Here is a 21,092-nt window from a genome sequence, read left to right as displayed (position 1 = left end):
CTAGTAGTAACAAAGCTTTCAGCACGAAATCCGACGCAAATAAAAGAAAGAACGATCACATGCAATTCATTTTGAAACGGACATGGTGGGTTCCGGTCCCGACTGCAAAAATGTTTCGGTCTCCTTACATTTGTAAAACAAGCCAACCTTAAGAAACAGGAGACGTGAGCGCGCACTTCCCATGTCGGCACCGGCACCCGAGACGCTTGAGGGCAGCATCTGCCTATATAGAGAAACACCGCGTTACTTGTGTCGACCACATTCAGTGATGACGTTCATTAAAACACTAGCAGTTTTCGTTGCATCCAGATATCGCAGTAGAACACTGCGATGGCTTAGGTAGGACACGTTGCACTTTCTTCCAGTATTGATGTGGCCAGCAGGCGAGGCCAATCCGCGCCATGAATGCGAATCCAGGAAGCCAACTCGATGACTCCTGCTGAACATTCTCCAGCATGTACGCCGCTGTATTCCAAAGCCGGTAAGAGGTAAGCTCTCTTCAGAAGTGGTAAACAACCGGTGCCGGATGGCACTCCAAAAGCCTGTAACAGCTGCAGAAACCGGACATGTTAGCACGTGGTTCCTGTGTCGGCACAGGAACGACGAAAAAGAAAAATCGAAATATGTACGTAAAATGCAGGGAAACGGAGTACCAGTAATGCTGAATTATTTACGCATAACATTTGAATCAGCGGACGCATTACTACTCAAATACACTTGCACTTTCTAAAAAATACAATTCATCAATGTTATGAAGCTATAATGAACATAAAACAATTGACCACATCAAAGCGGGCGGGGCAATTTAGTTTTTTTTTTTTTTTGGGGGGGGGGGGGCATTGAAGTTAAGGATGAACGAGTATCATATGGTGCGGTAGAAAATAAAGTGCTAGAACTATTATTCTGCACTCTGAAGTGCGAAATTATTGCAATTGAAAGGGCACACTGCCTAGGGAAGTTCACAGAAAACCGACTACGACCGATTATTGCTAACTTCGCTTGATTCCAACATAAGCAAGCTGTTTTTTTTAAGTGCGAAGGAACTTAAAGGATCCAAGATGAGCATATCGGAAGATTTTTCTGTAACTGTTAGAATGAATAGGAAGCGGCTGTTCGAATATGGTAAGAAAAAACGAAAATGACAAGATGCTGTGATGTGTAGTGCGCGACACGGCGCGGCGGTAGGAGACAGTGATATGTCTGGTGCGCGACGCGGTGCGGTGGTTGGACACAAGGAGCAGACGACAAGGAGAGCGCGCGCCGCTCTACCGTGGCGCGCCGAAAACGACGACGCCGAAGAGCGGCCAGCGCGTGAACACGCGGCACAAGAAAAGAAATCAAAAGAAAAAAAAAGCCAATCCAATCACAAAAGAACACGGAGCCTCGTGCAGCCAATGAGAAATCGACGAATCGACCAGAGCAGCAGAAAAAGGAGCCGCGCTGGCAGTAGGGGGAGGAGTTCCAGAAGCGGCACCAGGACAAGGTCGGCCACCGGATCGGGAGTTGAAGACGGCCGTCGGGTTCCGGACCCGAGCCACCAGGACTTCACCCGGCCGGGGCCTCCTGCCAACCCGTTCCTGGGCGCCGCTACTCCATCCGTTCGAGAACTGCTGCCTGAGGCCGGCGAGCGTCTGCGCCCGTGTGCAGAACGAGAGCTGTCGGGCTACGGGCCCGAGCTCTACGACCAGCTGCCCGGCCAGAACGCCGCCGCCGTCAACCCCTGCTGCCAAGCCGCCTGCCTTCCCGGGCATCGCCACCCTGCCCGATAGTCAACTGCCGCTGCCCGAGGCCGGTGAGCGTCTGCGTCCGTGGGCAGAACGTGAGCTGTCGGACTACGAGCCCGAGTGCCACGATCAGCTGCCCGACCAGAACGCCACTACCGTCGACCCGTGCTACCGAGCCGCCTGTCCTCTTCCACCGAGCCAGAGCTGCCACGCTCTGGCAGCCTGTACGACGCTCCGACACAACGTCTTTTGGTGAGACCAACACCGCTTATCTCGTCGTCTCGTCTCCGCTTCGCCGCGTCGAGACTGTAGTGCATACGCACACCCGCAGCCTGCCCGAACTTGCCTCATATCATTAGCGTTCTAGCTACGTGTTCTCATGTTAACTTCCTGTGTTTCTTGCTGTAATATTTTGCTAAATGTTTACTTTGATTCTTTATTCGCGTTTCAGTTTTATTAAACTTTGCCCCCGATTGGGCTTCGCCCTTAATGGGGTTGTTCCCCAATTTAAGAACCACCTGCAGTCACGCTGCATCACAGATGCACCTAAAATATGATTCCCTGTAACTAAAGAGTGTCAAGTATACATTGGATGAAGCGCTTGGCCAGGTAATGCGCACTGATTGACAGAAGTCAACATATCGGTCTCGCCTTTCGGTCCCGATTGTTAACTGCAGGAGCATTAGGAATAAAACCGATGAATTCGCTGCCCTCCTTGACATCACTCGACCCTCTGTGGTGCTTGGATAGGAATCTTTGCTTGATGAAACTGTTAGCGATACGGAAAATTTCCCCGATAGCTATTTTCGTTACCGGGAAGACTGAAACTGTTGTGGAGGAGGCGTCTTTATACTAATGAAGGATATTATTAACTCTAGGTTCGTTGAAATCGACGTTGGTAAACGCGAGGCAGTCTGGGCTCTAATTAGGCTTGAAAACGGCAAAAATTCTTTCTTTGTGTTTGTTTTACCGCCCACCGAGTAGTCCAGCTAGTGTTTTGCATGAGCCGAGTGATGCAATCGAGACTGTGCAAACGGACTACATGATAATAGTCCGTTTGAGAAAAAAACTTAAGCAAATATCTAAACACATGAAACGTGTTTCGAAGATAGAGACAACTTATTTCAGTCTTTTCATTCAAGGATACAGAGGTGCCCTAATCGACTCTGGCAGCTTATCGGATTGAACGGCAAATATGCAGTATCGATCCCATCACTTGACAATGACGACAACTTGATCCATAATGACATTGCAAGAGGAAAACTTTTTAATGAATACTTTAATTGGGCATTTGCTCTTCCCCTGAGCAGCTAGGATTATGAAGCGCAGATAACTGCGGTGGGCGGAGAACTCATGGAAGGTATCGTTTTTGATCAGCGAGGTATCCAGACATTGTTGAAGCAATTGAATGCTTCAAAAGCCACTGGGCCGGACGGCCTACCATCAGCGTTCCTTTCTCCACCTGCGCACCCGGTATGAAAATACTTGTTTGTTATTTCCACAATATCGCTGGGAGAAAGTGTTTTGCCAGATGATTGGAAACTTGCTGGTGCACAAGTCCGGTCCCCGCAGTATTGTGTCAAATTACAGCCCGATATCACTCACAAGTGTTTTCTGTAAAATTATTGAACATAATTTCTTTACAAACATTATGTGTAACTGCAATGTTTTTTCGTTATAAACCCCCCGCAACATGGTTTCCACCCTGGATTTTCTTGTGCTACGCAACTGACCGAATTTACACACGATTTGGCTAGTGCCCTAGATAATGGATTCACTGTTGATTCTCCATTTAGATTTCATAAAAGCGTTTGATCATTCTTTACTGCCTGAAAAACTGTCCTGGTACAACATAAATTGTTCAGTTGATGCATAGATTAAAGAATCTCTACATTTGAGCCGCCAAATCTTAGTGTTAACCCTTTAACTGGTAAAATAAGAAAGACTTACAATGGTTTTATTGCTTTAGTCCTTCTTTACTTTGCTCAAATACATACTAATTCAAATATTAAACAGTTTCTCTAAAAACTAAGCTAGATACAGTAGGTCAAAATTATTGTTGACCAGGTAGTGACAGGTAAATGAATGGCCAAAAACTGGTCTCTCGCACTTGCTTTGGCAATGTTAATGTGTGTTCTTGAGATGTATCTTTATGAAGTTAAGAAGTAAAACCTTGCTTAAAAAAGGAAAAAAATAAAAAGATTTCCCATTAGCAAGAAGATGACCCCACGTGCGCTAAGAAGATAACGACGAAGCCTTCAGTTTTTGTGACCAATAGATCTGCTGCTGCTCGCGCTCGACATTTTATTGAATACCACTGCTGAGTAGGTACATAAATAAAGGTAAATTGAAAGGCACAGAATAATATTTGGATTTGTCTAGTTTTTGCAGATGCTTTCGTTAGGTCCACAATATTATTGAGCTGCCAGGTGAAGGGTTAAATGGAACGCAGTCTGATAGGGCAGACGTATCATCTGGTGCGCCGCAGGGGTCGGTGCTGGGGCCACTCCTCTATTCATTTATATGAAGGGTATATGTTGCAGTATTTCCTCAAAAATGCGTCTGTTTGCAGTGGACTGCATTTTATGCAGGATCACTCATACTGCAGACGTTTGCATTGCTCTGCAGAATTTTTTGAAATTGATTTCTACCTGGTGTAATACTTGGCACATGGATATTAACCTGACAAAATCTGCGTACATGTGCTTTACTAGGGAAAAGAGCTGTTATGACTTTGGACGCAACATTAACGCAGAAATGCTGGCAAAAGTTTGTGGAGGTGTGGAACTTTGCGGAGGTGTGGAACTTTTGTTACATCTTATGCAATGCCAGTCATGTGCCGTAAATATTTCGTGCACACACGCGCCCTGCCTAGGCAATAAAACTGCTTTCCTTATGTGTATTGATGTTCGCCTCAATCGACATTTTTCAGTGATCTGCATAATGTCCTTTACAAAAAACGGGCAGTTTCGCCCGAAGCATTGTAATTTCACTCTTTCGTTTGGGGCCTCTACTATGTGCTTGAGCCGAAGGGAGATTTGCTCTGCAGTCCAGGAATTTCTCATGGAGTCCAACCAAACGCCCTGCTAAATTTGTATCGTTTGCTGTTTTGTGTGTGCTTTTTAATCAATGATTATTGATTATTTATAGTAATATTGCTTTCAACTCTTCTTTTTCAGTAGAAGCCGTGCAAGCTTGCGGTTATAACTTGGAATAATTGACCCATTTCGTGCCGATCCCTTATGGTGATTATGACCTGGATGGACAACAACTGCTCCACGAAACATGTTTGAACTGTACGCGGGTGCGACATATTGCGTGGCAAAAGCCCTGCTGGATACAAGGAACAACAGCTGCGAAACGAGTCTCTTCCTCGCGGGAAATTCCTAAAGAATTTCTCTTGCCGAGGTCCATGGCCTAATAGCTAGAATGTCGAGCTTTTGTGCGAGAAGTCTTTGGTTCGAATCCAGGCATCGGACAATTTTATTTACGTTTGCTTAGTTACTTATTCGACCTAAATGCCCATGAGGATATTGCACAAGGGTTGGTGTAAAATATTGCGTGTTCATTGATAACATGTTCCAGCAAACAAAGATCACGACAATACATATGTATACCTAATAATGAGCTAGTAATAAGCAATCACAAACATCTGAAATGAAACAAAACAATCAATAATACTGTTGGCGAAATATTTTTATCATGGGCCACTGGAAAATCTAGTAGGCAAAATTAATTATAACAAGAAAAATCTTAAGGCAATATACAAAAAATAACAGCACAAGCACTGAGGTTGACGTCATTGCGGAGGCCCCGGGTTTCGGCACCACGTGGTGGACCTCTGGGTCCACCGGCTACCACGTTGTCTTCAAAGGCAAAAGACACCATGCCGTGGAGCATTACAAAACAGATTTGATCGGCCGGCGAGCCGCTGCTGCAATAGCGCGTTCCAGCAGCTCGTGAGGCATGGTGATCAGCGTCAGTGCGAGAAAGAACAAGCGCAGTGGTAGACAGACAGGTGCTAGGCGGGCTCCTCCGAATACGTGCCACACGTATCCGTGATGCGTACCATTCCCGCGCGCGATGCTGCTGCCGCCACGACACCAATTACGCCGAGCTAAAAGGTCACACACGCGGAGAATTCTAGGTAACACGAACGACGGAGTCCGGCGCCAAAATAGAGCATGTTCTATATCGACGTCAGCGCCTCCGGACCGCGCTGACAGACGTCAATTACGACAGCCACGTTGGTGCGCCGCACTAGAAGGGCTCACTTCTCCCCAGCGTAACATAACGTCCACGCTCGCCTGCGTGCGCCGAACGTCGGAGTACAAACGGCCCTTAACAGACTTGCACGGGAAACTCATTTAGACTTCACCATACCAACCAATTCTGCGGAAATTTCAAGCGGGAGGAAGTTACATGAAAGTTAAAAATGTCAGTAGGCATCGAACCGTCGATTGGTTAGATCAAACGGTAGGGCGACCACCCCCGAAAGGTGACGGGTTCGATGTCCCGACTAGGGATAATTTTTCTTCACCTGCGGAAGTTTCTGTAAAACCCTCCTATATAGATTCGTGCCACTTGCGTGGATGACAATTTCTCCCTTTTCATTGCCAGCAATGCTAATAGCACGTTATATTTTTCATCGTCGCAAATTTTCGCTAGCACCATCGTTTCATTAAAAGGGCTGAATTACAAGACGCTGGTTCCAAAAAAAGCCCCAATAGGCTCCCCATCCAAAGTGCACCTCTGAAGCAACCATACAAATCTGCGTAATCACTTGTGGTTACGGCCTTTTTTGCACCGTGAGCAATATGTGCGATGAACCGCTATACCAAAAAGAGACTAGAAAAGCGCTTTCAGGTTGTCAAAGGTATTGTTGACAGCCCATTGCGTCTCTTCCCGTATTACGGCTGTCATCAGTGAATGCGGCGTGATCTGCGCCGGGGGGCAATAGGGAAAGGAGGATAAGGAAGGATTTCTAGTGAAAAGGATATTTTGCAGGTTACGTGATGACGTAGCTGGACGGGTGGAGGGACACGACGTTGAGGGCCACTGAGGACGTCAACGTTCGGCACTCGTGCAAAGAGCTGGTAAATATTTTTGTCGCCTCCGTCAGCTCAGTGCTTTGCCCTGTGAGTGAACATACTGTGCAGCGCGTTTCAAGTGACAGCTGCACTCACAAGACGACCTCGCTTCCCCATGCTTTCAAATACGCGATGCAATTTTGTCGCTTCATAAAACGATTCGGGGCATCAGAAGATTACTTTCAGTGCGACCCTGCGTTAGACGGCTCGGTGGATAGGTGCTGATCCGTTTTGTTACGCCGCAGGGGCACGTGGTCCAATTCGCCGGATGGATGATTGCTGGAATTCGTGTGCTCATAAATATTTGGCCAGATTGGCTTTGTTTTGCTGAGTATAGGAAGAGCCGCACATGAGGATCGGCGCGGTGCGTTTCGCGCCTAAGGCGACAAGACAGCGCTGCCATTTCAATTTGACCGAGCCTGTGCACGAGAAGGCACTCACGCACCAAGGCAATCTCGAGAAGGCAATCTCGACCAAGAGAAACAGTGAAAAGGAAAAAGCAGGTTACGAGGCTGCAGAACTAGGTATGCAAGAAGCGGCGGTTATCAGCCCTCCTGCAAAGCACCGCCAGAGTGTTTGTTGTGTTTCGAACATTGCGTGAGAGATTGTACCAGGGTGTGCGTACGTGCGCAAAGCTGTTTGCCCATCAAAGACGATACAGCGCATATGTGTGTCGCGCTTTTCGGATTGCATTGGAGCATATCCTAGAAGAACCATATTGATCGTCACTGCACCATTCTACGTTTTCTCTTTCCGAGCCACTGCGCAGTCGTCATCCATGTAAAGAAGGCCCGTTGCGTGGATGCAAACCCTGAAGCACAAGGTAAAACATCGTCGTCTGCGAAACGCGCTATCTGTCTCGAAATCACACGTAGATGTCTTATTTGACTCAAAAGGGCGACTGCTTTTCTACCTTTTCTGCTATTTGCTGTGAGCTATTTTCCAAAGGTTTTATTCGTTCTTTGCAGTTTAACGCTGCCTAAATGTGCCCGTTGTGTGGGTTTGTTGAAAACCTACCAATATGTGACAATATTCTGTTTGCGTTTGCATTATACATGCTAAGAAAAAAAGTGTTCTTGACTAGGATGTCACACAGACGCCGCATATATGGGTTTCTACCTACAGATATTGTAAAGCAACAATACAAATTATGAAGCGCCTTTGAAAACTATCGAGCATATTTCCGGCCTTTTTTTGTCAAGGGTGAATAATCATTTTATTTGTTTCAGAATTTTTTCTCTCAACGCTAAATTTCCGGGCGCTTGTATTAACTCGAGCGGATCGATTGCTTGGACGCTTTTACAAATATGTTCGTCACGGTAGAAAGTTACAAAAAGTCCGTATTTCATCATTTTGAGCGATGGCATTCCACACGCCCCGATTAGTCGATACCCTGAAAACGCTTCTCCCATATGCCGACATGCGATGACGTAATGTGAGCAATAGCCGAAGGAGCTTTTCGTATCAATTTTTTTTCGTTTGAGATATCCTCAGGGCAGAAGCATTGCAGAGGGTAGTGGTAAAGAAAAAATGCGAAATCAGAAAAAAAGCACTATAGATATTACAGAAGCGAAGTACACAGGATGAATTATTGACAGCAGAAAGCAAGAAGAGAATTATAACCAATTTATAAAATGTTAAGGCAGTATCTTAAAACAGAATAAATACGATTGATTTATAAGGGAAAATAAGTAGCTATAGAAGTGGAGCCTATTCGGCCTTTGTTACCTAGGACATTTTAAAGGTGGATTTTTATCGTTTTATACCGTTGCAATTTCCGCAGTAAGGTTATTTCATTCAACAGATGTTCGTGGGAGAAACGGAAATGAAAAGTACTTGTTGCTGCAAGATGGTATGCGAACCTGGGTACTATGATCACACGTGCAATTGGTGGTGGCCGAAGCAATTTGCTGTGTAGCATAGGATGACAAAATAAATTTTTGAAAGAGGAATAGGCGAAGCTGTTTATTGGCGAAGGAAATATTATGTGGCAAAGGAAACATAATGTTCTGTTTACATTGTTTACGACATAGGCACAGTGATTGGTTGAGGTTAGGTTTCTGCTAGTATTTACACCGAAGTATTTGTCGCTAGTAACGCGGTTCATGTTATTAGGAGAGTAAGTGGGCAGTGCCTGCTTATTTGTGACACATGCCTGAATTTTCAGTTGTCAAGGGTAAAGTCCATATACAATATTTTACATCATTTGGAAACAGCGTTACGATAATTACGTAGAACAGGTATGTCATATACAGAGCTTATTTCACGAAATACGCCACAATCGTCCGCACACAAGTTAGCAGATCAGTAAGGCAGCTAAGACTGCGGAGATCAGTCAGTATGGAGCCTGGCGCTGCACCACTGAGGCCCCGGGTAAGAGCGTGTAGTTGAAGCGGTTAATTAGGAACAGATGCGAATAGCTTGCTGTCAATGTTTAAACAGCGATATTTATGCATTAGCAGCTTCTGATTTACCTTATAGATTTGTTTTTAAAAATCTAAAAACATACTTTTTGCTTAAGAGAAACGAACGAGGATGACACTCAGTTTGTACGTGAAAGATAGTGGTTGGGTTTCGTGTTAATAAGGCTTCCTGAAGCTGTGCTGCGCGTCATATGGGCCGCAAAAAGCGCCAAACTGAATGGCGATAGGTGTCCTGCGTTCATGGCATCGCTAATTGCTCAAGGAACCAGAAGTGGATGACCTCAATGACCTCAATTGAATCAACCAAAGGAGTCGATGGAGTCGGCTGACAACGGAAAGGAACCAATCTTGGCCAAGGCTCGGTATCCAGCTTTTGTTCGTTCATTGCGTTAGAATTCTTGGGATACTTCATGGGGGCTACGCATCTATGTTTGTATCCAACTGTTTTCTCACTGAAATGGGTCCATGGGTCGAACCCTGTTCCCTGAGCTCAGCATTGGGCTGTTGGGCTGAGTGAACAACATTAGAAACCAACCGCTGGTCCAACTTGGCTCACTGAGTATTTGGGAATGCGTCCATACGGGCCGCTCTTCAACGAACTTCTTTCACGCCGGCATGGGCCACTGTAGATACGGGACCGGGTAGGTACCGCTGTTCGAAGAAACTCTTTGATGCCGACGTGGAGCACTGGGTATGTTCAAGTAGGAGTGTGCTGGTCTTCAATGAGCGTATTTGACGCTAACTTGGGTAACTAGGTATGTGGGCACTGGCATTGTTCTGCTCTACAATGAAGAAAAAGAACCCTTAAATTTCTGCAATGCTGAGCGGAATCAAACCCACGTCACTAGGGTTCCTCAAGGAGAGCAACCCGGCGTTTTAGCAAGCTGCGCCACTAATGCACTAAGTACGGGCCGCTTTTCAATGAATGTCTTTCACGCCAACGCTTTCCCGAGCTGCGCAAAAGAATGCGAACCTTTCGCCGTCTTGGGCCGCTGAATATGTATCACTGAGGGTGCGGCAAGCGAGGGAACGATCCTCAGTGTTCTCAGGCTTCTCATCTCGGACGCCACGGGCGGACTTCTCGGCAGCATACGGCGCAGCGGATCCAGAAAGGAGGGCGACAGAGTAGCCCTGTTGCCGCATTAAGGCTGTTTCACATGGTGCGATTTTGCACTGCGATTTTCGCAGATGCGAAATTCGCAACGGCCATTTCACATGGTGCGATGTCAACAATTCGATTATGCGACGCCCAGAGTTGCTTGCTGCCAGATTTTGTCGCACACGCCGCATAAATTCGTTTAATGTAATGAAAAAGACGTGCGCGTTATAATATAATTGACCTCTCTTTATTAGGACCAAATAATACGTGCGCTTTGTAATTTAAAAACGCTTCAAAGTTTAGTTTGTTTTGCAGTGCGCAACAGCGGTTTGTGAAGTTCAATACGAGGAGAAATGGCGGACGTAAACAGCTGTTCGCAGGTGGTCGTTCAGCGTTGTGTGCTGTCTCGCGTGTGTTCTATGCCTGTGTCGTTCTATCTGCGGTTAAACAAGTTACAAGAGGACCTATCAACAAGCCCCTATAGCTGTTGTCATCGCATATACAGTATTCGGAATTCGGCTGCAGCGGAGTGGTCATGTCAACGCAGAGACCCTCGCGCTACCCGTGATTAGTGTCAGCTTCTGAAAAACGGATGTGTGTGTATTGCTCGTGATTGCGCATTAGCAGTTCCTGCTCCTAGCAATATTCTTGCACCAAACTTAGCAGCAAGCACCAACCCAAAAGCTCACGTCTGCCCCTGAACAAAGCTGCAAATGATCTGTGTGTAATTACTGAACGTGCAATGGAATTTGTGTTGTGAACGTTTATCTTAGCGCCAGCCTGGCTCGTCCGTCTCGGCGCCTGTGCTGTAATTATTCATACAAGTGCTCTCTGAATATTTCTAAAGGCGTAAAAGCCGACACCACATTTTTTAGGAGCTGCTTCACTTGTGTACATAGTATCGTATCATTCTGGCAGACATGGGCGTCGTCTATTTTCTCGTCCTGTTTCTTGCGCTCTTAGTGTGCTGTGAATCTGTATCAAGAAGCTTAAGTTAATGTGCTGCAGTACGTAGCGCAGCCGCGTAGCCACACGGCTAACATTAAAATACCTTGTTAGGAGTACGTTTGTTTGTTTAATAACAAAATCGAACGCTAAAATTTTGTATTCATGGTGGCAAGTGTAAGATCAGAAGCTATCAAAACTATCCGCTAATGGCATGCGTGTGCTTCTACCTGCTTCAGCACGTTATCCTTAAAGTGAGGTTGAATACCCCTGATAACCAAAAACATATGCAACTGGAGCAGGTGCTATGATTCCTTTCCTGGAAATGAAAGCCAGCAGTCCAGTCTGTTAAGCTAGTCATGTACTTAACCTATATTAGACCAATGTTAGAGCATGCTAACTGGAGCCATTTCAAACTGGGTTACTTGACCAAAATAAGAAAGTGCAAGGAAAGTGTCAAGGTACAGTCTAATCTGGTATTCCCGAACCGATTGTATTACCAAAACTTTATGCCTCCCTGAATTGCCTGCATTAACCCAATGCTGAAAACAGGGGAAGCTGATTCCCTTTCTTGCTGCTGAAAAGCTGCTAGAATCTCAATAACAGACCACTTATGTTCTGAGAGAAAGTGAGGGGCACTGACAATATCTCTAATCTTTTGTATGAGCCTTCACCTTGAACGAAAATGGAATAAAAATATTTACCTTTGCAAGCCTCAGAATCCAAACATTCTCAAAATTTTGAGGAGCCACATTAAATTTTTGAGATACCGACAATAAAAAGTGTGCCTAAGTACAAGTGCACACTGAACACACTTGAGTGGTTGAGTGGCCAGCTGCGAATGCAAAAGCGTCCATAGCTGCTACCTCGAGGTAACTGCTAGGTTGCACGTGTGTTTCTCCTATAGCCCATGTACCTGACAAGGGGAATGGTTATACGTAGTCCTGTGCTTTTTTTTTCAATAGGTGGTGGCTAGCTGATTCCATCTGTTTATGTATTTATCATTTGTGTGCATCTTATGTGCATGTGTTTGTATCATGTTCTGATTGTTATACGTGCAGTGATGCAAGCATCTTTTGTTTTAATATATTGCACTACAGTCATTTATTCAACTTTGCGTTGAAATGTACAAAATGTGGCCACCCAGTAATGGCTAGGACAGCCAGCAGGATTGGCAAAAAATATGATGCAGATCCAATGCACTTGCTTGAATCGACATGAGGCGAAGCTTTCACGCAACAGTCAGTTGAACTCTAGAAAACTAACTGCAGTGTTTACAGTTGTCCTTATTTCACCCGATGCAACACGTACTCATAGACAATGTTTGCTTATTCACCGCACAGGTCACATAATGTATTGTATACATAGCACGGTGAACTCACTCAAACGTCGGCTCACTAAGACTTCGAACTAACCGTGAGTCTGAGTTCGTTTGAGCCTGACTGAGTAGAATTTTGGTGAATACGAGTAAGAGCAAGCTCAGTTGAGTAAACTTTTAGTGAATATTGTCATGTGGTAGTCAGGGAAAGCTGATCCAAGTATAATTTTAGTGAATATGAGTCAAAGCAAGCTCGGCAAGTAGATTTTTGGTGAATATGACTCAGTGCAAGCTCACCTGAGTAGAATTTTGATAAATATAAGTCGGAGCAAGCTTGGCCAAGTAGATATTTGGTGAATATGACTCGGTGCAAGCTTGCCTGAGTAGAATCTTTGTGAATATTAGTCAGATCAAGCTTGGCCAAGTACAATTTTGGTGAATATGAGTCAGAGCAAGCTTGGATAAGTAGAATTTTGGTGAATATGACTGAGCAAGCTCGATTGAGTAATGATGGGATATGGTTATACGAGTTTATGCAGTAATACATGTAAGTGCAGACTCATTAGCAACAATGCCTCCATCTTGATGGGCTATACCTACGCCTCGTGGTGAGTCTGCACACTTTATGAGCTGTGGACATGCAAGACCCACCCACACTTGAAAAGATCCTATCATTCACACGAAGGAATGCAACCGGCTGACTTCACTGCACAATTTTGGTCTGCTTTTGTTTGATGTGTTATCTACTACTTATAAAAACCAGATGTCTGCCTGCTTTTTCGCATTATTGCATGTGTTTTACAGGAAGTAGAGACAGAGAAGCAAGAAAAGGCAAGGATGTTTATGGCTAAGTAGTTTCTTAGAGTAATGCGATATGTTACAACCAGCATAAACAAAAGTAATTCGATGCACTGAAGTAAGCAAAATGTGCAATTATCTTTTAATGTGAGGGTTAATACAGATGCAGTACGGATACAAAGTCTGCAACACACTGAAGGTTTATTGGTTTTTTTATTCAGGAGAAAAATGATGCGTCAGAAAAATGAGAAAAAAACTGTTTAGATATTGCTTCGAAAATAAATTGGCAATACTGCCTATTCTCAGTCAAAGCGTGAAATATGCTAGTGTAGAACATTCATTACGATATCCACTTTGCACGTTTGCTTTGCGTCTCGCAGCGGAAGTAACAGAACCTTGAAATGAGATAATTCATTGGGGAAAATGCGCATGAAAGCCCTAACCAACCTACTGCAACTAAATGGTCGCGCGTATAGCGTGACCTATTGACCACAGCATTTGTCCGTAGTTGCATATTCTTTGAATTGTTCCGTCCGTAAAAGCATACCGCGATAAAACTGGCGTTTTCGTATATCGCGAGTTGTCTCCAGAACCAGAAATTGGGACGACATCCGAAGGCCATGTCTTCCCGTGAGGGACACCTCGTAGTATTTACCAACTCGCAGCGCGCGTGAATAACGGAAAATCACGCAAAAGTACGTACTATCAGCACCCAAAGCCAACCTAAAAAACAGCGTCGCCTGATTAGCAACGTAGCGTGTCAACAAACTCGTAAAAATCTCAGAACCGAATCTGACCTACGAGTTTTTATCTGCACTGTTCGCGTGTCGGTGCTGATGTTACGTACCGATTGCGCAATCCAAGGCTCCACTCAATTAGGTGCACTGTTCGAGGCTTGTTGATCCAATATTTATAGACAAAAAAGTATCCGTAAACGTTGCGTTGAGCGACCGCCGCCATTTTCCAAAACAGACCGCGAAATACCTCTCGGCGCAATTTCGACGGAAAAATCGCAGCGATTGCTGCGACGTTGCGACGCTGCGACCAACCGGTTGGTCGCAGCCGAAAATCGCAGAATCGGCCCTGCGACTGCGATTTTTGTCGCATGCGACGAAAATCGCTTTTCCGGTGCGATAATCGCAGTGCAAAATCGCACCATGTGAAACGGCCTTTACGCGTTTCTCAGCGCTCGCCGCGAACATGCGCATTCTGGAAGCCGCGCGCAGGCTTGCGGTGACGGCGCTAGACGGCGCCAAGTGTTTTTAGGAAACCACCAGAGAGGAATCTCGCTGCAGTACACGTCGCATACATGAGTTGTTTGAGACGGTGGCAATACATTGTTGAAGCGGTCTGCGCTGGATGCATGAAAGCAGACGAAGTGGGCTAGGAGAAGTGAAGGAGGAGAAGTTAGATTAAATGGCAGCCCACACCCGTCTCGCTAAGATTATGTCTTTTCTATAGCCGTTCTAGTTAGGAATGCTGCATTTTAGCGCAGCGTACAGCTTTTGAAGATCAGGCGTGTGGGTGACGTTTTTCGTCCACCAGGCGTCATCGGAGTCTGTTGATCTCACCCGATACCAAGTGCAAGGTGAGCCACCGACGGACCTTCCCCGCCATGGTAGTTCTACCAGGCTGATCAACGTGGTGCCGGAAGAAGCTGCAATCAGCCGCGAAGCCCTGGTGTAAACGGGATTGGTGACAGTGAATCGACAGCTCCCGACATTGAGCGCACTCGTTCTGGAACCCATACGCCGTGGCACCCTCAAAGAGGAAACGCCGGCCGGGAAGGTGTGCCTGGCCATGACTGTTATAGAACAACTGCAAAAGCAAATGACGCAGCAAAATTAATTAAGAAGAACTTTGGTCCAACCAATTAATCAAGAGAAATCATCACGAAATATTGTAGAGCCAGATGTTTTCGAAGGAGACTCACAAAGGGCGCACTACTGGCTGTGGTTTTTTGAGTAGGCCTGTGACAAAAATATGTGGCACTCCGACGACACAAACATTTTGAATATGCGCCAATATGTGCTAACGCCAGAAAATTGTATGATATGCAATTCATGGATAATGAGCAAACATATTGGGAACTGTGGAAAAGCAACTTTTTGGCGGCATTCTAAGGCAATGAAGTAGAAAGATGGGACGCTGCACTACGGTTCAGATATACATGTGGCTCTCGGCTTGAGTTCTGTCTTAAGAAGCGTCGTCTATGGAATTCTGCACAAACGAAGCTGGCGCATCCCGCTGTTATAGCTTTGGTAACGCAAGGGTTGTGTATCGACATCCGTAGTGAAATCCATCTCAAAGGTCCAAGAACATTTGATGGCCTTCTGAGCTGTCTACAGACCTCAGTGCCAACAGTTACATTGAGAAGATCACCGGGTGGTAGAACAGAAAAATTTGATTCTCATAATTTGAGCAAATCTGGAGTCGTTGCCGACATCTCAGTGTGATGATAGCGTCACAAACAAACACCTGGAAAGCATCGATCATGACTGTGATGATGGTGAAGAACCAGTTACCGGAGTTTACGACACACTTCTTCCACATAAAGTGAGTACCGTGAATCAAAAGCCTGAGAAAAAAAGTAGCAGTGAGACCGTGTATTTGGTGTCGTCAAGCCCCCGTTAAGGTAGCTGGCATTGAAGTAAAGGCCCTCGTTGACAGTGGGGCTTCAGTCTCAATTATCAACAAGAGTCGAGTGAATACCGATCGCCTGCATGCCGGTAGAACGCTGCGCGTCCAAGCCTACAATGGGTCAGTGACCATGCATAGCGAACGGATAACCTTGCCTATTCAATTCCAAGGATATTCGATTACCAGTGACGTATTGGCAATTCCCAATGTCACCTATGATTTTCTTTTGTCCTGGCCAGACATGAAGAAACTTAAGATAAACCTCTATTGGGACGACAAGGTAATGGCCGAAAACAACATAAGAAAAGAAGATCCTGGTAAAGAACCTAGCGTATCAAGGCTGATTTTCAACCAGGAAGTCTCAAGACGAAGTACCCGGAGCTTACATGCACGGGGGAGCTATCCTCCAGCGATGAAGTCACATGTCGTTCCTTTCGAGCTCGCAGATAAAATAGTAGTTCGAAGAGCACCCTATAATATGTCCAGAGATAAAAAGGTGCGACTAAAAAGGAGTTGCAAGAGATGTTGAACGCAGGTATCATCCGTCCTTCTGTATCCCCATTTGCTTTTCCTATAACTACTGCTCCAAAAGAAGACGGAACGTCCCGCCTCTGTACAGACTACCGGGCTCACAATCGTCAAACTGAATTGATGCCTTATCCAATGCCGAGAATCGACATCAATAAAGAAACCGGGGTTTGCCATTGTTTTTTACGAATAGATCTCTGCAAGGGTTTTTGGCAGATTCCACTAAGTGAAGAAACGAAAAAGTACACCGCGCTCATAGCACAATTTGACTTGTTTGAGTACAACCGCCTGCTATTTGGTAGGAAAAACTCCCCTGCGTTGTTTCAAAAGATTATGACCGAAATTCTGAAACCTCACTCGGACACATTTTGCTATGTGTACATCGACATCATCTTCTACTCAAAGACAAAGGAGGAGCGCCGTTGTCATATTTCAAAAGTTCTTCACGGTATCCATCTTGCCCAACTCAAAGTAAACTTCAAGAAAACTGCGTTCTTTCAAGATAAAGTAGTATTTCTTGACAAGGTGTTCGATGGACACACTAAGAGCACTATGCAAGAATCGGTAGAGAGAATGTCAAAGCTGGTAACGCCTTATGACGTGCACTCCCTGCGTGTTTTTCTTGGCCTAGCAGGACATTTCAGGACGTTTATCAAGGAATATATGCACTGAGCAAATATGTTTGACACGCTTAACCCTGAAAGACATGCCTTTTCAGTGGGACGAGGAGTGCCAAGGTGCCTATTGTGAGCTGGTAAAACCAATATCGTCGGACCCGATCTTGCGAATACCGGATTTTTCTCTGCCTTTCGTGCTCAACACTGACGCTTCACACTATGCAACTGGAGCAGTCCTATGCCAGAAACCCTCGCAACAAGCTGATCAAACGAAATGCCGCGTTGTAGGGTACTATAGTTATAGGCTGATACCCGCTGAAATCAATTGCTCTACCACAGAGAAGGAAGCTCTGACAGTCTTAAAAGCTGTTCAGTATTTTTGCACTTACCTTGAAAGTGCAAAATTCATGCTTTTCACTGACCATCAAGCACTGATTTAACTTCCGAGCATATTATTATTATTTGATTCGTACACATATACACACAAGGACACAAAGGGATTAAGGAGGGAGCAAGCTGACAACTGTCACCGAGAGGGGCACAACGCCTGCCTACTCCTATTGGAGGAGGGAATAGATGAAATGAAAATATGAGAAAAGAAAAGAGGAAATAAAGAAATGACGGACAGAGACAGAACAAAACAAAAATACAAATAATGTCTTCTGAGCATAACACAACCAAAAGCCCGCATTGCCAGACGGGTCAACTATCTGCAACAGTTTGATTTCGTGATTTCGCACCGTCCTGGCCCACTCCTTCTTGATATTGACGCACTTTCTAAATTACTTGTCCACGAATCAAGCAAGAATCCAGAATTAATGATATTAGGCTGTGGGAAGGTACAGAAGATCTTCAGTTTATCAATGGAAAGTATCATGTATCACGAGCTATGTTTCAAAAGATTCTTGATCTGTACCACGACACTCCTGGATCGGGCGGACATGATGGCTTCTGGCGCACTTATAAGAAATTGCTCATGAGATTCACGTGGCCGGGCATGAAAAACGACATCAGCCATTACATCCGCACATGCCACCACTGCCAGGGGAACAAAGCTAAATTCAAGCAATCGAGAGACGTTATGACAAACCCCGAATATTCAAGCGTCCTGTTCGAAGTATTTCATTTGGAGTTCGCTGAGCTCAAGAAGAAGGGGGAAGGAGTCAAGCGAGCGCAAGCTTTCCTGCTTTCTATACATGAGTGCACTAGGACGATTGCGGCTAAAGCTAGTAAAGAAGAAGCAAACGGCGTTATGGAGCTCCTCAATGCTGAATGTTTTAAACACACAAATACGCTAGTCTGTGACAACAGGCCGGCTTTGCGGACTGCTATGTTATCAAAGTGGGCACGGGAGCACGGCATAATCATCAAGTATTCTTCTCCATACCACGCGGCTGCAAACGGCCTAGCGGAAGGTGCCATACGAGACGTGAAACAGTATGTATACCGACTTTGCCGGTGGCTGGAAGTGCTGCCTCTAGGCCGCTTTGAAACATCACAGCAGACCGTACACCACTAGTTTAGGCTGCAGTCCTCATTTTGTCACTTGGGGCACAGCGCCTATACTTGCTAGGCGCTGTGAGCCAGGTCTCCTAGAAAACCTCGAACTCACTGAAGTAAAGAAAACTGTCAAAGAACAGGAGGTCTACAAGTGCCGCATTAAGAGGAACTTTGATAAACGACACAACAGCGAGATACCAGACATACAACCTGGAGACTATGTCCTTTTAAGGAAAGAAGCTGCACCTTCAAACCCTAAATTTTACGGACCATTTCAAGTGGTTAAGACCGCATCCCAGCATGGAATATTGAAGAACGTCTGGTACAACGGAGCGTCGGGTCTAACGGAGTGCGCCTCCATTGGAAACATATTCAAGTATTTCACCAGGAAGTGTAATGCAAAGAAGTCCAGAAGAGTGAAGCGGTCTGCGCTGGATGCATGAAAGAAGACGAAGTGGGCTAGGAGAAGTGAAGGAGAAGAGTTAGAATAAATGGTGGACGACACTCTTATCACTGAGATTATGTCTTTTCTACAGCCGTTCTAGTTAGGAATGCTACAATTGTGTCGCTTATGCTGATTGTGTGCTAAACGCATTACCGTCAATAGTCGTCGTCAGATGCATCCGCCTTTTTTTCACAGCGATACTTGACAACGCACTCTGAGCTAACGTGATCCGGCGAAATAGGATGCCGCTTATGGAGATACTTCAAAACGCCAGACACAAGCTTAATTTACGTATCGTGTCCTGAGGCATGCTATTTTTTGGACAAAATTGCTGTAAAGTACTGTACCCAGTCAAACTTGGGATGTTTGCTTTGACATAAGATTCCTATGCAGTTAAGCGTTCAGCTATGAATTGCTGGGTCAGCATTAACGAAAACGCGAAGCCTTCTCTAAATTAAATAAACTGCAAGGCAGGGCTGGCTGTAGAAAAATGCCTTTTGTATTGTGTCTTCAAGACGGGAATGACTGACTTTTGACAGCCCTTTTTCTAGCCACACGTCCAGTAAATTCTTTGCTTCAAGAACAAAAGTTAGCATTATCTTGATTATACTTTCGTATGATTTCACCACTCAACTAGGGAGCGCAATAGATCTCCAGGTACAAAGAGCGGTTGGGGGTTAATCCGTTTTAGGAAGGGCACTGTGAGAGCCTTTTCCCACTCCTTTGGACCTCCCACGAGCTTCCGAAATTAAGTTTAAAATTAAAGTTCAGTAGCACTTGCCTGCGAACTTGGCAAAGATGGACAAGCATTGCATAATATATTTTGTCATTACCTACTGCTGTCTTTTTTCCGGCTGAAAGTGCTTTATTTATTTTGTGCTTTGGTCGTGGAGTATTACATACTACGTTAGCGCCTGCGGCAGTAGAGGACTTTGTTCTGACAAAGTTCTGTGGTTGCATCGCTTATTTTTTGTGGCTTTGCAGTTTTTCATTTTGTTTAGTTGTTTCTACTTGAACTAGTAGATCTCCTGTTCCAGTATAATTTACCGCTTTGGCAATTCCAGATGTTTACGTGTCCTATACTGGTGTTTCACTTTGTCGTTTTATTAGAAAAACTCGGGCAACACATATTGTCACGTAGTAGTGACGATGAAGCAAACAGTCGAAAAACTGGGAATGACGAAACTGATTCTTTATTGGGCGAACCTGTGCCCACAAAAGCAAGTTACACTTGAAGCACAACGATAGCGGCGAACACAGTCGGCGATCGTCGAAATCTGATCAGCGGCGAAACGCGTCGGCTTTTATACCTGAGTCATCGAAGGTTCCAGATTAATCCCTGATGCTCGCGTGTCTTCCAGAAAGTTCTAGACAATTCGCGTCGCTCATACAATCAGATTACATGGGCGTCGGTGACCACAGACGACGGATAGAAGCATTGATAGCGTCCGAGAAGCTTCCAATGCAGGCGCGTCCTGCGCCGAGCGATAACGTTTAACATTTGTCAGCCAATGTTGAAAGCGGCCACCGGTGAAAGATAAACATGTGTACGTGTCAATATTCCGTTTGGAAAACAAACTTAAAACAAACCTTTTAGTCTGGCTCGGTCGAACCCCCGTTTTGAGGGCAATCTTGTTTTCTTTGAAAGAGGGGCGTGGCGTGCATTGACAAGGAAGCTACACGTTCGGTAGTTATGCTGGCCACCCACTATAGAGTCCAACAAGAAGGATAATGAGGCGCTAGCCATATATAGCCACCACGTTCAGAGCTAAGAGAGACTCCTCGCGCCCGGTGAACCCTTGTTGCCGGCAGAATAAAGCAACATGAAAGAAGAGGCCCAGAATGAAAGGTGGCTGTGAGTGCCGTCTAAGTTGGGCACGTGGAATTTCCCTGAGGCATGTTCAGATGTTGAGACTACGCAATGAGGTAAAGCAACGTTTTTATGAGTAGGTGCTCTTGAAGGTC

The 21,092-nt window shown here is 45.3% G+C and overlaps 1 protein-coding gene across 1 annotated transcript in view; it reads right to left on the bottom strand.

Annotated features, from left to right (window-relative positions):
- LOC125944032 (uncharacterized) overlaps positions 1-21,092 on the bottom strand; it is a 155,072-nt gene that overhangs the window by 20,025 nt on the left and 113,955 nt on the right. Inside the window, exon 5 of the mRNA XM_049663761.1 lies at positions 15,130-15,215. Within this exon, the coding sequence (XP_049519718.1) occupies positions 15,130-15,215 (86 nt within the window). The remainder of the gene's footprint in view (positions 1-15,129; positions 15,216-21,092) is intronic.

The sequence above is a fragment of the Dermacentor silvarum genome, chromosome 1 (genome assembly GCF_013339745.2).
Source record: "Dermacentor silvarum isolate Dsil-2018 chromosome 1, BIME_Dsil_1.4, whole genome shotgun sequence".
NCBI classification, from domain to species: Eukaryota; Metazoa; Arthropoda; class Arachnida; order Ixodida; family Ixodidae; genus Dermacentor; species Dermacentor silvarum.
This window is presented reverse-complemented; position numbering and strand designations above follow the sequence as displayed.